The sequence below is a fragment of the Schistocerca nitens genome, chromosome 5 (genome assembly GCF_023898315.1).
Source record: "Schistocerca nitens isolate TAMUIC-IGC-003100 chromosome 5, iqSchNite1.1, whole genome shotgun sequence".
Lineage (NCBI taxonomy): Eukaryota > Metazoa > Arthropoda > Insecta > Orthoptera > Acrididae > Schistocerca > Schistocerca nitens.
The window spans coordinates 741,124,842-741,141,015 of record NC_064618.1 but is presented as its reverse complement, the minus strand read 5'-3'; the positions used below and the strand labels follow the sequence as shown (position 1 = coordinate 741,141,015).

General features: G+C 38.7%; 1 protein-coding gene across 1 annotated transcript; it reads left to right on the top strand.

Annotated features, from left to right (window-relative positions):
- Positions 1–7,000: 7,000 nt before the first annotated feature.
- LOC126260147 (tubulin alpha-1 chain) lies at positions 7,001–11,438 on the top strand. The gene is made up of 4 exons (XM_049957402.1): positions 7,001–7,224; positions 7,303–7,525; positions 9,975–10,804; positions 11,035–11,438. Exons 1-4 carry the CDS (start codon positions 7,222–7,224, stop codon positions 11,329–11,331), a joined length of 1,353 nt encoding a protein of 450 aa, XP_049813359.1. The 5' UTR covers positions 7,001–7,221; the 3' UTR covers positions 11,332–11,438.
- Positions 11,439–16,174: the final 4,736 nt, after the last annotated feature.

Below are 16,174 nucleotides of genomic sequence, written 5' to 3'. Positions count from 1 at the left end.
TTTCACCTTCTGCATTCAAGAATTCAATCACACAACGCTGTCTCAAACGAACATCGATGTCGGCCATCTTACAAACTTCTGCTGTGCTGCCACCTGTTGACACAGAAAGTTACTACTGCAGTGGATTGCAGAAGAAGGTTTGAGGAATGGCGCCAAATTCAAATTTTTCACTTAACTTAATTTCTTTAAGTAGAAAAAAAATGGGAGGCATTACTTTTTGACCGACCCTCGTATCATAAACCATTTATCCCGTCCAGTACGTTGGAGTTCTAATGCTAGGCTTGCGCCTGATCTGAATTTTCATATGTTCAAATCGGACCTCCACATACTAAAAACGTAGGTTGCGATCGCGAACACATTTTAAAACAACATAGTCGGTCCTGTTGTTGGTAAGGTCCGTAAGTTACAACCTCGTGTCGTAACTACTGAAACGAATTTCCTGAAATGTTCTGCAGAACCTCGGGAAATCAAATGAAGTCGTATTGTAATTTATCACCACATCCTACATTTTGTTAAATGTTAGTCATTAATTCTATTTTCAAATATACATTAATTCACCATATTATTGAATCACATTAACGTGCTAAACTTCTCGATGTCATAAGCTTCGCATTGTGTATTTGTAAATATATTTAAGGGGAACGTTGATCGGTTCAGTGATTTTATACGAACATTATTTATATATGTGTGATACACAAACAGGAGTCGGACCATGAAGTGAAGATTTCAGTACATGGTGTTTCCTAGAACAACTTCATGTTGTCCTCTGGCAGCTTTCGATAATAACGTAAATGACCCATGTTAATGGAGACGCAACAGGAATGATTCAGACGTAAGGCAGCTGCTAATACCAAAGATGCAGAGTGTACGTGTAATTCTGTGGGAAGCAGGAAGATTGACATGTCGCCAGTTTTAACCCTTGCAGATGTGAACAACACGTCTGCGATGACCAGGACACTGCGCATTCTAGCTAATATAATGGCACTTCCACCAAAATGAATAATAATAGAGACTTAAGCAATACTTGTTATTGTTATCGATTGCTCGTAATGTAAGTAGACCAAGTGTTAATATTAACACTGTCTTAATTTTTAACCACAACGTAATATTATTTAGATAACCCCATAAATAGCTGCAGAAATTAACACCGGTGCAGGCTTTTATTCACAAAGTAAATATTATTTGGATAGCCACGGATATGTCTGCTGATCCCGCGCAGACCTCTGTCGATGGCCTGTTTAGGTCACGTGCAGATACTGTAGGTGCGGCGAACCTGTGCTGTGACGTCACGCCCCGTACAAGGAGACAAGGATGCCGGGGCGTAGGCACGGACAGCCAAGCCCCCCACCCCGCGCTAGTGCTCAGTTGTCGGGCCAGCGACTGTTTTCATTTCCGACAGAAATGACAGTATGGCATAGTTAGCTAACGACGTGCTTTCTGTTTCAAACAAATAGGAGACAATCACTGAAGTAGTCCATAATTGATATGTTTCTTAAGTTATAACCTCCTTCGTAATTACTGAAACGATGTCGTGTTATAAGTTATCGTCACGTTCTACATTTTGTTAAATGTTAGTCATTAGTTCGATTTTCAAATGTACATTTATTCACCGTATTGTTAGATCGCTTTAAAGTGCTACACTTCTCATGTACATGAAAATACATTTAAGGGAAGCATTTCTTCTCAGAGAGGACGTTGAAGGTAAATGTTAAAAGAGGAACAAACATAGTCATCGGATGCTTTTATAGACACCCTGCCTCAGGAACGGTAGTAGCGGAACATTCGAGGGAAGCTGGGAGAAGATTTCGCGTAAATTTCTTGCTCATCTTATAGTATTAGTTGTAGATTTCAACTTACCAGCTATAGACTCGAATTATTAAGGTGGGTAGTAGGTACAGACAATCATGTGAAATTGTTCTAAGTGCCTTCTCTGAAAATTACCTTGAGTTGCTAATCAGAGAATAGACTCTTGAAGGCAACAAATTAGGTCTCCTGGTGACTAACAAGGCTTGAACTTTTCGAGGCAGTGTAGAACAGGAAACAAGGAGAGGGGGAGTGAGGAAGGAGTGAATGTGGGAAGGGTATCCGACCACCCCTTACCATTAAAATGCCAATTCAAGATGTAACAGGCAGAGCCCGTATGGATATGGGATAACGGCCGAAGAAAAGAAGAAGAAAGCCACTGCTAGATTTACTTAGCAGTCGTTTTGCCATTTTGTCTGAAAATACATCAAAGCGGTGCAGGTGTAACGCATCGACATGCAAAACGACGACACACTGCGGATTAAATTCGATGAACTAAATCTGTTAAATTTCTATCTTTAAATGTGTCGCAGAAACAATTATAATTTATTGATAGATAATGCATTAAAATGCGCTACCCTATTTAGGTCAACTCATTTGTATGAACAAACTTCCTACATAATGAACATTAACAAATCAAAAAAATAGGAAAAGCATGACGAGTGACGATTTACAGCCAATTCTGAGCTTGTCTACGACAAAAATTGAGCCAAACACCGAAACAATTTAGAAATCAGTGGAGTGTCATGTTTCAAATCAAGTTAGGTAAATATTATTTATGTAAAAATACAGTTTTGTAATTATATTTGCTAAATATAATGAATATTTGTGAAATAAATTATGTAAACTCCTTTTTATTTATTTACCTACGGCCCTTACGTAGTCACAGTGAGGGATTTGCGGCCTGAGATACCATCAAGTCTGTACACCACTGCTTTAGGGCGTGCCCTGCCAGCCTATCCCTTTTTCCAGTTATTTTGTGTCAAAAGCTCAAATGCTCGGCAATCGATCGAGACCATGAGGCTTCGAGCTCTCAAATTATTTAGATACATTACGGAAAAGCGAAGTCAGAATGGTCCCAGAAGGATACGATCCCTGCTCCTCCTAAAGCCCTGAATAATGACTTTAGGGCCTCCCGAATTCGAGTGCACTGACTTGCCCAAAGCTACTGCCAAATCTTCCGCAACTATTACTGAAAACCTGTACTGCTATCGCTCACGTTTCACTTTCGTACAAGGACCAATACTTCCAAGAGAGACTTCCTAATACTTAAATTTTTATTCAGCATTTATGAATTTCTATTTTCAGAAACAATTTCTTGCAACTGACTATCTAAATTTTATATCCTCATTACTGTGCCCGATGATAGTTATTCTGCTGCTCAAATAGCAAACTGGAAGTTTATCGCAGGACAAACGAACACAATACCACTTTAACATACTTACTCGTCAGAGCATCAAATCTTTAGCAGAAAAGGACTGAAGTACGATTTTTTAGTTCACTGTAGGAAAGATGGAAGTCTGGATTTAATATCTCACTGGCGACATGGTTCGTAAGAACAGAGCACAAGCTCGGATAAACCAACGACGCGACACGCAGCTGGGTGTGATCTTTATAAAGACTCGGCATTCGCCTGAAGTAATGTAGAGAAACTGTGGAAAAGGAAAATCAAAATGGTCTGAGAAGTATACGAACCCCGCTCCTCACTAATTCGGGGTCACTGGCGTAACTGCAGGCTCCATTTCCTAGTCTCTGTGTAGCAGAAAGTACTGTCCGAGATGGCTGCCAAATCTTTCGCAACTTTTGTGGAGAAACAGTGCGTATGTTTTCGTACCGAGAGACAAAAATTATTTCCCGTATTAAAGTTATAATACGTTACGATCAAAAGAAATTAGCATTGCAATGCACTGCCTCTGAAAGGGGGTAGAGAGTATTAGGCTTTGAGTTTTCATTCATTTATCTCTCTATCGTGTTTCATAGATGCCATCATGGAAGAGAACCTTCAGGGATGTAGAAAAGGTCGAGATATACATTAATGACATGACGCAATTGTTAGAAACTTCATTAATAACTACACTGTTGTTAAAGTATTAAAAAACAGTCTTTGATAGCTAAAGGTACATTATAAATGTGGCGAAATGAAAGCTCTAAAAATAAAGCTATAATAATATAAGAGTGTAGTCATACCATAGCAAACTGATCTTCCCGAGGTCGGCTTACCTGTTTTTCCATTAATCTGTAAAGAATTCGTGTTAGTATTTTGCAGCCATGAGTTATGAAACTGACAGGTCGGTAATTTTTCACACCTGTCAACACCTGCTCTCTTTGGGATTGGAATTACTATAATATTCTCGAAGTGTGAAGCTTTTCGCCTGTCTCATACAACTTGCTCACTAGACTTTAAATATATGATTAATATATGTAAAACCGACACTGTGTAATGTTTTATTTATTTACACGTCAAGTTCCGTAGGACCAAATTGAGGAGCAAATGTCCAAGGTCATGGAATATGTCAGTACATGAAATTACAACATAAAGGTAATAACAGACAAAAATATATGTTTATGAATCTGAAAAAGTCAGTCCATAAGTTTAAGCAAACGCAATCAATAATACAACTAGAATCATCTTAATTTTTCAAGGAACTCCTCGACAGAGTAGAAAATGTGACCCATGAGGAAACTCTTCAGTTTCGATTTGAAAGCGCGTGGATTACTGCTAAGATTTTTGAATTCGAGCGGTAGCTTACGGAAAAGGGATGCAGCAGTATACTGTACACCTTTCTGGACAAGAGTTAAGAAAGTCTGATCCAACTGCAGGTTTGATTTCTGCTGAGTACTGAGTGACAGCTGCTTTTTCTTGGGAATAAGCTAATATTGTTAACAGGAAATGACAGTAAGGAATATGTATATTGAGAGGCCAATGTCAAAATACCCCGACTCGTGAACAGGGTCGACAAGAGGTTCGTGAACTTACACTACTTATTTTCTGAACAGCCCGTTTCTGAGCCAAAAATATCCTTTTAAAATGGGACGAGTTACTTCAAAATATAATACCACACGACATAAGCGAATGAAAATAAGCGAAGTAGACTAATCTTCGTGTCGAATGATCACTCACTCCAGATACCGTTCGAATAGTAAAAATGGCAGCATTAACTCTTTAAACAAGATCCTGAACGTAGACTTTCCACAACAGTTTATTACCTACCCGATCACTTAGAAATTTGAACGGTTCAGTTTTACTAATATTATGCCCATTCTGTGAAATTAAAACGTCAGGTTTTGTTCAATTGTGTGTTATAAACTGTAAAAACTGAGTCTTACTGTGATTTAGCGTTAGTTTATTTTATAAAAGCCATGAACTTATGTCATGAAATGCACTATTTGAAACCAGGCCAATGTTGCACATAACATCATTTACTATCAAGCTAGTGTCGTCAGGAAACAGAAATATTTTAGAGTTACCCATAATACTAGAGGGCATATCATTTATATAAATAAGGAACAAGAGTGGCCCCAACACTGATCCCTGGGGCACCCGCCATTTAACTGTACCGCACTCAGACCCCACATCACAGCCAATTTCAACATTGTGAATAAATGACCTTTTGCTGTATGTTGCTGAGGTAAGCTCACTGACGATATATTTAACACAAAAGGTTAAACGAGTTGGGCGTAATAAATATCAACATTGCATCATGCAAAAGGTGTTATCCTTATAAGCAGATACTTGCTTTTGTCATTCCTTGTCATCAGATAATTCATAGAGAAAAAGTGGGAAGGGTGTATTGCTTTATAGCGCCAAAGTTGTTCATCCCCCTAATCCAATCACATAAATGAGCAAGTATGCTTGCAGTTACCTGTTCGCATAACACACGTAATAATGATTATGTTTAACGAAGGAATTATCATCGTATGGTAAAAGAGTGGAGGAGGTATCAAGGGCGCCTATGCTCGGTGAAATACAGTGCAGCCAGGTGTTTTCCTGTCAAGAAAATGGCTTAAAAGCGATTTTGAGTCGGAACGGGAACTTTTTTTTATGGCTACTTACAAGTCGCAATTCGTCTTCCAAGGCATTAAAAATATTCCATACCCCAGGTCTAGCCCCCCCCCCCTCCCCCCGCGCCAAACAATTTAATGCATGGGCATCCATAGGAGGTTCACATCATTCTAATTAGTTCAGCAAGCAGACACGTAAATGCAAGACTTAAAAAAGGAACATGAGCATGGCTTGCAACTTAAAGGAAATAAAACTCTGCGATGTACCTGGGCCCCTGACCGTAGTTATAAAAATCAAAATCAGCATGAATCATATAGTAACCACTGCAAAGACAGACGATTTCTGAATGGTTCAAATGGCTCTGAGCACTATGGGACTCAACTGCTGAGGTCATTAGTCCCCTAGAACTTAGAACTAGTTAAACCTAACTAACCTAAGGACATCACAAACATCCATGCCCGAGGCAGGATTCGAACCTGCGACCGTAGCGGTCCTGCGGTTCCAGACTGCAGCGCCTTTAACCGCACGGCCACTTCGGCCGGCAGACGATTTCTGAAGTGTCGATGGTTTGAATACCGCCTGTTTCTGACGACGCGCAATTTTGCACTCTGCTTCCGGTAGTTACGTGTAGTGGTGAAAACTTTAAACTTACAGAGGCATAATTGTATCAGTGTCTAATGTTATTTACAAGACGCGGTGGTAATTGTCCCTCAGTTATACAACGTAGCACAAATGCAATTAGAAACTGACACCAAGTTGATGCGCTTCCTTCGAACGCCCTACAATTGCGGATGTTGCCACCATTCAGTCACGCTTTAAGTGTTCCTTATACTGTTTTTATTTCTGTGTGAGTCGTCGCTGTAAAAGTGAAACTTTGTAATGAGCAGCATACACACACGTGCTATGGAAAATAAATCAACACGATGACGTTAGTTATAAGCGCGTAATGTAAGAGAAATACTTCATTATAAGGACAATACAAATTACAGGCTTAATTTTTTGTGGATATTGATTACTTTTTTAGCCGTCTGGTGCCAGCGAAAGGGCGGTCTTATAGTCACGACGTGATATTACGATCTCTTATTTTAAAAATATGAGAAATTGGAGCACAATGCAAAAATAAAGACGAAACTAATGAATAAAATGAATGATTCACTTGAATTTGTATCTCTATTTGAAAAATTGAAAGGACCAATGCGGAGCGAAGATACGGTGGCCGTGCTGCCCATGACGTCAGGCTACTTCCAGCAACCAATCAGGGTGCCTGCCTAGCTGACGTCATAGAGGGTATAAGTACCGGCGTGTTCCAGCTAGCTTCACTGTCCGTTTGGGAAAAGCGTCGTGGTTGCTGCTCCTGAACGACTGGGTTGTTGTAACGGTTTTTCTGTGTGTGACTAGTGTGTTGATTATTTACCATGGTAAGTACTCAGAGTCAATTATTAGCGTTAGGTAAAACGTTAAAAGAGTGGTTTACTAATTTCTGTGTTTTTTGACAGCGTGAATGCATCTCCATTCATGTTGGCCAAGCCGGTGTACAGATCGGGAACGCATGCTGGGAATTGTACTGCCTGGAACATGGAATTCAGCCTGATGGCCAGATGCCCTCAGACAAAACAATTGGCGGAGGAGACGATAGTTTCAACACATTCTTTAGCGAAACGGGCGCAGGAAAACATGTACCTAGGGCAGTTTTCGTAGACCTTGAACCCACCGTTGTGGGTAAGTACGCATGTTAAAGTTTGTTGTTGTGGTCTTCAGTCCTGAGACTAGTTTGATGCAGCTCTCCAAATCGGCGATGTGCAATGCACGTTACATGAATGCTAGCAAGCTAATTTATGACTTTGTAAATATGCAAATAGTATACTGCGTGCATTAGCCCATTTGCTATGAATACGTCTGTAAAGACGCGCAAGATTAGTATATGCGTTGATGCCGTACGTAGTGGCTTTCCGTGCATTTTCCATAGTTAATGTATGGCACACGCGTGTCCACAGTAAGCCTCCACATAATCATCGGAGACTTTTCTGTGTAATGTTTTCAGATCTTTGTGCAGTTATGAAAAGTAAAACGTTGACGTAAGCATTAGGCCGGGGCAATCTGTGAATGTTTATTCCGCATTCACATTCGTTGGCGTCGACGCCAGCTTAAACCACACGATCGCCTTTCATCTTACATCTTAACAAACACCTCGGTCTACACTCAATTTAAAAAAAGGGTTGGGGGGAGGAGGGGGCGGCGGCGGGGTATCGAATGTGTGTTTCATAATAACTGTGTTCAAGGTAAAAAGTAGCCATAGAAAGGGCATGTATTATGGTGCTATCTAAAACACGTGAAATGTGATCGCTGTTGTAAGAATGTAAATTCTAAACGGCTGATAGAAAATATTACTGGTAGATTGATAGAAAGTATTGCTGCTAGATTTGCTGTATCTGCCGTAGTCTTCACCGTTGTTAACATAAAGGTTCTATGTAGTACTTTTTCTACTACACTGATCACAATATAGGCCTATTTTGCAGCTGAGACATACTTTCTTAAAGTTTAGGACTTCATAACGTTGTATCTGAAAAGTAGTCCGTTATATTTAATGTTGTAACAATAAACGCTGCTGCATGTTTTTCGTTGTGATGTCTGCGTCTTTGAAAGAGGGATCGCAATGGACGAAAAGTACGGATACACCAAGTTTTTTTGGCCGGGGGGGTTGTGTTGTCTAGTTTCTGCTGTTAAGAGACAGCACTGAAACACCCAGAAAAAATAACTTAATGCAGTTTTTGTCTGGCATACCTCCGGTCTCTTAAAATTGTTGTAAGGAGAGTTTTGGGTAAGCAATCATCACGATAGTTAACTGTTTAACTTTTAGTACTGCAGCAAACTTACTGCAGGTAATTTATGTAAGTAGGACCTATATAAATGTGTCTGGTTACTATGAATGACAGCAAGTGCCCTTTCTGTTAGCATAATGTGACCATTATTAATGTAAGCTAATGTGATCCTTCATAAATTTTGTCTGATGCTATGGCCAATGAATTTACTTAGTTATAAAAATATCTTGTGTGGTATATAATAACTTAAATGAAAGTTGAGTGTTAAAATGGCACAATATTGGAGGCATGTTAGTGGAGTATGTGCAGTTTAGTTTCGTGAAGAAACTACTGAACATTCACACTTGTATTGCAACAAAAAACAAATTTATTTGGGGGGGGGGGGTTAGAGATAGTCACTGAATTGTAGGAAGTTTTGATAAAGCTTATTTCTAACGATTTTACTGAAGTCAATGTGGAAAATCTGGGTAAGAACGCTTAACATTAATACATAATGATAATGTTCAGTAAAATAATCATACTACACTGAAACAGCAGCATTTGCATGTGACAAGAGCTACATATGGACTCGGTCAAGGAGAAAGGTACATGCTTTGGAACATAATGTTGATGATTCAGTACAAAAACCCTTCATAAGAACATATGCCATATTCTGAATGGTTTGAGATTGGTACCTTTTTCTTGAATAACTTAAAAAAACTGTGGCCTCTAGAACAGTATAAAATTAACTAATTAACTACTTACATTACCTACTGAAGATGCTATTTTTTTTTATCTAGAGCTGATAGTTTGCTTGGAGAGAGTGGAAAAATAGTGCAACTATTGGGTGACACACATAAGCTACAGCTTAGTTTTGTAGGTCAGTTTGAGGTAGCTTCCCAGTTTGATAAACCCAAGTGTCCTGTCTCCAACCGTTTGTCTAGAGTTGCTCTAAACTGTTGTGGTGCATTGTAATCAATGAGGTGTACTGAATTATACCAAAAATAACAATGTGCATTTTGTTTTATCTCTGAAGCCATTTGGAATGTGTCCATGTAGTGATTTGTTCAGAACCTCAGAAACTATAACCCTTGAATGTTTCATTCTGCCTGACTAACCCTGTATGGAGCAAGCTAAATCATTTTTGGTGCATCTGAACTGCCTCAGACAAATGTTTAAGAGCCCCAGGGCTTAAATTATCCAGCTCTTTGACAGTTGTTCCATTGTATTAGTCATACTAAACATAACATTTGCACTTAGCTGGGAAAATAATGGATGCTGAAATTTTATATTTACTGCAATGAGTTTCTTTCAATAAATTACTCTTCAATACCATTTTTAAACTTTAAATGGTAATTATCTTGTTGCAGATGAGGTACGCACTGGCACCTATCGGCAGCTGTTTCACCCCGAGCAGCTCATCACTGGCAAGGAGGATGCTGCAAACAATTATGCACGTGGCCACTATACAATTGGAAAAGAGATTGTGGACTTGGTGTTGGATCGCATCAGGAAGTTAGCGGATCAGTGTACTGGGTTACAAGGGTTCCTTATTTTCCACTCTTTCGGCGGTGGCACTGGATCTGGCTTCACATCATTGCTTATGGAACGATTATCGGTAGACTATGGCAAGAAGAGCAAACTGGAATTTGCAATTTATCCAGCACCCCAAGTTTCTACTGCTGTTGTAGAACCATATAATTCCATCCTTACAACTCACACTACCCTCGAACATTCAGATTGTGCTTTCATGGTTGACAATGAGGCCATCTATGACATCTGTCGCCGAAACCTGGACATTGAACGCCCTACATACACAAACCTTAACAGGTTAATTGGTCAGATTGTGTCCTCAATCACAGCATCTCTGCGTTTTGATGGTGCACTCAATGTTGACCTGACTGAGTTCCAAACCAACCTTGTGCCCTACCCCCGTATCCATTTTCCACTTGTCACATATGCTCCTGTCATATCGGCAGAAAAGGCATACCATGAACAACTATCAGTTGCAGAGATTACAAATGCTTGCTTTGAGCCAGCCAATCAGATGGTAAAATGTGACCCAAGGCATGGAAAGTACATGGCTTGCTGCATGCTTTACAGAGGTGATGTCGTTCCTAAGGATGTTAATGCTGCCATTGCTACCATTAAGACAAAGCGAACAATTCAGTTTGTTGATTGGTGTCCCACAGGTTTCAAGGTGAGTTAAATATAATAGCACTGATATGCCACAAAGCTAATCTCTAGCTTTTTATAATTCAGTTAAATATTACAAAAACAAATATATCTTCTAGTATATTGCAGACTTGCCCACTGGGAAATAGGGACTCTAAAATGTTTTTAGATTGCATATTTGACAAATTATTTTGTATGCAAATAGATCTTTCTTCACAAGCTACCATTAAAACAGGTTTATTCCTCTGTTTACAGGTCGGAATAAATTACCAGCCTCCTACTGTTGTTCCTGGAGGCGATTTAGCAAAGGTTCAGAGAGCTGTGTGCATGTTATCGAACACAACTGCTATTGCTGAAGCTTGGGCCCGACTTGATCACAAGTTTGATCTCATGTATGCCAAACGTGCATTTGTCCATTGGTATGTTGGTGAGGGTATGGAGGAAGGGGAGTTCTCAGAGGCCAGAGAAGATTTGGCTGCTCTTGAAAAAGATTATGAGGAGGTGGGAATGGATTCAGTTGAAGGAGAAGGTGAAGGTGCTGAGGAGTACTGAGTGCTTAAAATGTCATTTGAATTGTATTTATACTTTTGTATGCCAGATCATTCCAAGTTTTGGTAAATGTATCATTTTCAGAACTGAATGAATTATATTGAAGCATATTTCTGTGTATTCATTGATTATATTTCCTGAAAGTGCCACATTCATAAACATGCTCAGTTTGAAGTAGACAGTAAAACTAAACAATCTGAATAACAGTTGTAATCGGTTCCTGGCCTAGGTAATCAGTTTTAACCCCTACATTTTTTAAAGCAAATTTTCACATGAAAGGAACCCACTTTTTTAAAAGTGCTAAGTGCTCTTCTTTAAAGTACGGGTCATAACACATTTACACATGCAAACAGGAAATACAAATGGTCAACAGTGAAACATTAGATAGCACCTATAATCTTGCTGTAATTGAATGAATATTAGGTTTTTTAAACTGCATGGTTACGTTTCGAAGCAATCTGGTGTTACATGCAAAATTGTGGTTTTTTAATATTCAGGCAAGTCGTGCTCCAGAAATGTGTACTGTAACAGTTTTTGAAATTAATTCTACCGAAAATTTGTTGATGGGTACTTAACCATTGTTTACTTGCAAACTGGGTGCATGTAACATGGGTTATCACAGATGTCTCACTGCCTATTTGCATGACGAATTAGTGAAACCTCAGAAAAAAAAATTTGGTCTGAATTTGTTTGTTTCTAAGATTTTCAGTAAAAAATTTTAGCAATTTGATTAAAAAAAACTGAATTGTTAGTGTAAAGATTTTTAGGTAGAACCACACACTACAGCATAAATAAAATGTAAAGGGGTCACTCTTAACATGGGTAACTTCACCTTGTCACATAAATTCAAGTAATCCCTGGTAAGGAATAAAACATAGCTTAAATATCAATTTACAAAATTAGCAATGACTTTTAAGTGCATTTGTTCAAAAACAAGATTTGTGTTTGTAGTAATTAATGTATCCACATAATTAAGATTCGTGTAAATCGTATCTGGAAAGTACTCTTATGGGCTAAACACTGCACACTCTGCTGCTGCTGCTACTGCCAGCCATGTTTCTGGCATTTACCAGTGTGTGTGTGTGTGTGTGTGTGTGTGTGTGTGTGTGTGTGTGTGTGTGTGTGTGTGTGTGTGTGTGTGTGTGTGTCTGTATACACATCCTGACAGTTGCTGTTAGTGAGAATCTGAAATAAACCAAGTGACTTAAAGTCTACCTCTTATCATGGAACTGTCAACTAATGCCAATCTAGTGCATAACATACAATGCTTGATGTGCAGTAATACTTCCAGTCCCTTAATATTTACAGCTGAGATCTAAAATAATTCTGCAATTTAATTTTTGGCTCATTCTAAGAAGAGTGAGAAAATGCATATTTATAGAATTAGTAACATTGTCTAGCTTTTGCATTATTGAAACACTGAAACAAGTTTGAATAATTTGCCCTTAGGATGATTGGGTACCTGAGCATCCTTTCTTCAAATTCTGGGTGTGAATATGTGCCAAGCACATGCCTAAATCAAAATTTACTTCTAGTTGGCTTTCAGTCTTCAGGATTTATTTTAATTGTGAGTTTATTTTTTGCTATTTGATTCAGTAATACAGATCCTAATCGTAACCATTCAATTTTGCTATGCAGGTTAAAATTTTGTAACATGGAAAATATATCAAATGTCTCATAAATGAATGTCCATTATGTGGGATTATTGCACAAGACGTAATGGTAGGGCAGTGCCAAATTAAGTAGTAATTTTAATGAGTGCAGGTGTTGTACTCATTCCTAAATAAACTTAATGTGATAATTGCCTGTATATCAAGAGGCTCAATAAGAATCGTTGATACCCTATGGACTTCCTTGCTCTAAATTTAAAATTTGTTATAAATGATTTATATGCAGGTCATGGCTGAGGAAACAAACCTACATTCTTTATTTGGACAAATAGCACGCCTGCTTTAAGCTGTGCAGGTTGCTATGTATATATTTAACACTGAATGAATGTAGTGCACTTAGTGATTTGTTTCACCGCCGGGCTAGGCACATGGCTTTGCTGTTGCTGCTGATGGCCCCAGGGTGTGAGGTGTGCAGCTCTGCTGCGGGTGCCAGTTGCTACAGCAGTGAAAGACAAGGAAAAAGTTTGCCAGTGAAAGCAATGTAATTGTTGTCAAAGATTTTTAGTTTTGTTTTCACTTTATATACCTACTACATGGAGCTGCAGCCCAGATATCCAGCAATGAAGTACATAACAAATTATAAACTGTAGGCAAACATGCCATGTTTGTGTTGGGGGGGGGGGGGGGGGGGAGGGGAGAACTTCTCTCTACCACACCATATAATGGCTAGACAAGTATTGTTTTATATGAAAATAAAACAGTAAAGTTTCTTGGTAGTACAACCAAAACAATACTGCCACAAATTTTGTCATTTCAAAGCAGCAGAAGATAAGTGCCCTGATTTAAATACACTGAAATTTTTTCAGAACTTCTTTGGGTCCTGAACTAAAAGCAACAATATTACAAATAAAAATTATGGTACGACCTTTAGTAGCTTAACAGGAATTTACATGGACAACGCAGTAGTAACGGGCATTTGTGAAAGTGTATTACAGTGCCTATTATCAAAGTAGAAATGAAGATTCAAATAACAGCATTGTTATACTTGGCTTGCTATGAACTTGACTGTAGCATCTGTGCAATGTGAGTGCAAGTAATGAACTGATGTCTTGTATTTTCCTAGAGCTTAGTGCCTGCCATGAGAGTTGGAGGCAGCAGTGCAGTGCAAATATTTTTGCTTATGCACTGACTAAACTGAGAGGCATTACCATGATCAACTGGAAGAATCCCTATGACTTACTCATTCTTTGCATCACTGTTCAGAAACTTGAATAAAACACACACACACGTGTGGTGTATGCATGATATATATTGTCACTGAATGTGAATTTAATAGCAACCTGCTTACAACTTATAATTTGCCCTTGTCATAAAAGAATTAGTTGTTAGTGCATTAATCTGTGAGGCAGTGACGAGCCCATTTCCACATAATGATCGGTGTATTCAGTTGCTATCTTCTGCACAGAATTGCCATCAAAAAGTGTTGTGTTAATTTTCACCCACTTTGTGACAAGTCTCAAAGAAATTGAAAAAGGACAGTGTAAATGTCTGTATTCAATTGTCCCTTTAGAAACAGTAAAACGAACTGCTAGGATTAAAAATATTCATTAAGTGTGGGTATAGTTTGTGTAGCCAAACACTGGTTGTAGGTGATTTCCGATGCAAACTGCCAGTTTTTTGCAGGCATATTTATCATCAATTAAATATGTGAAATTTTTTTCTCTTTGTTGTGGAAGTAACTACTTCCTTAAAGTTAACATCTTGGAATGGACTTTATGGAAGAACTTTCCTTAATTATGAGGAAAATCTCCCCCCTCCCCCAAATATATATATATATATATATATATATATATATATATATATATATATATATACACACACACACACACACACACACACACACCTTAAGCTGACAAAAATATTTGGAAAAGGAATTAAGCTGAAGTGGCCTACAGTTGATAAGTGAGGAATGACTTGCTGCAGGTTGAAAAGCTGCTTTGAACATATGCAAGACTATCAGTTTGAGGAAAATCCTTAGACTAATTTTGACAGTTACCAATTGTCTGTGACTGGTTTGGGTCCACTGTCTAGACAGGAACAACTGGAAATAGTCAGTGGCCCTGTTTGAATGTGGTTTTCACTCTGTGCATGCCTGTGACTGTCCAAGATTGCTGTTGCTGGAACATACGAAAGTTCACATTGCAGCCTGTCATGCGACAGCTCCTCTCAAACTGGAGTTGGGGAAATGTGTCCCTCCTTTGGAGCCTTTCCTATTTTCTCCGTGAGGATGAAAATATCAGTGGGTGTTTGAAAACTTTCTGGCCCATCAAAACTGCTGTTTTTCAGTGGGATTTTTACGTGGAACCTTGCTTATTGTGGACAGTACTCTTACAAAGTGCGACTCACAGTCCATACAATTTCACTTCTGCCAGTAGCTGTTGTATTATCCAAGATTCTGGATTTGAGTCCCAGGCTGGCACACAGTTCTAGTCTGCCAGAAAATTTGACAGTTCACACTAGGCTGCAAGAGTGAGAGATTTATTTGGACACTAAGCATATGGATAAATGCAACTGTGTTGGGTGATGATAGTGGTCCTACATAAGTTACTGGATGGAAACTATTTTCAGACTCTGGAACTGAATCTTTGAGTTGTTCACACTTACGTTCATGCAGTACAATGGCATCTAATAAATGTACAAGTAAATGTTATATTCAATCAGACAGAACTAAAGGTATGACAATATCTTCTGAGAATTTAGCTACAGTGATGAAGAAAAATGAAAGAGGGGATAGCGACTTCCAAAGCAGTAGTGTCTATCACTGTTATGGTATGCATGTCATAAAAAGTGTACATTTCTCGACAGCATATCGACTTAAAACAAGTTCACTGTTTGTGAGACTTCTAAATAGCCACAACTCAAAGTGTGATGCATATCACTTGTATGAAAGGAATTGTAAATTATTGTGCATATACAGTTTACTGGAAAAAATAAATCATTAAATTTATACGGGGTGTAAAATTTGGTGAGTCTAAACTAGGTGGGCATTGAGTTCAACTGAACTACGATGAAAGATAATGTGTATCTCATTCCCTGTTGCTTCTAGAGTTCATCAGTTATAGGTGCTAGCGAGTGGAGGTATATCGATCTCCTGGCAAGTGGAAAAATGCTGGCCAGAGGACCAGTGGAACACCCTTTGTACTATGTTAGTCAGGATACCATGGGTTTTATGTTAT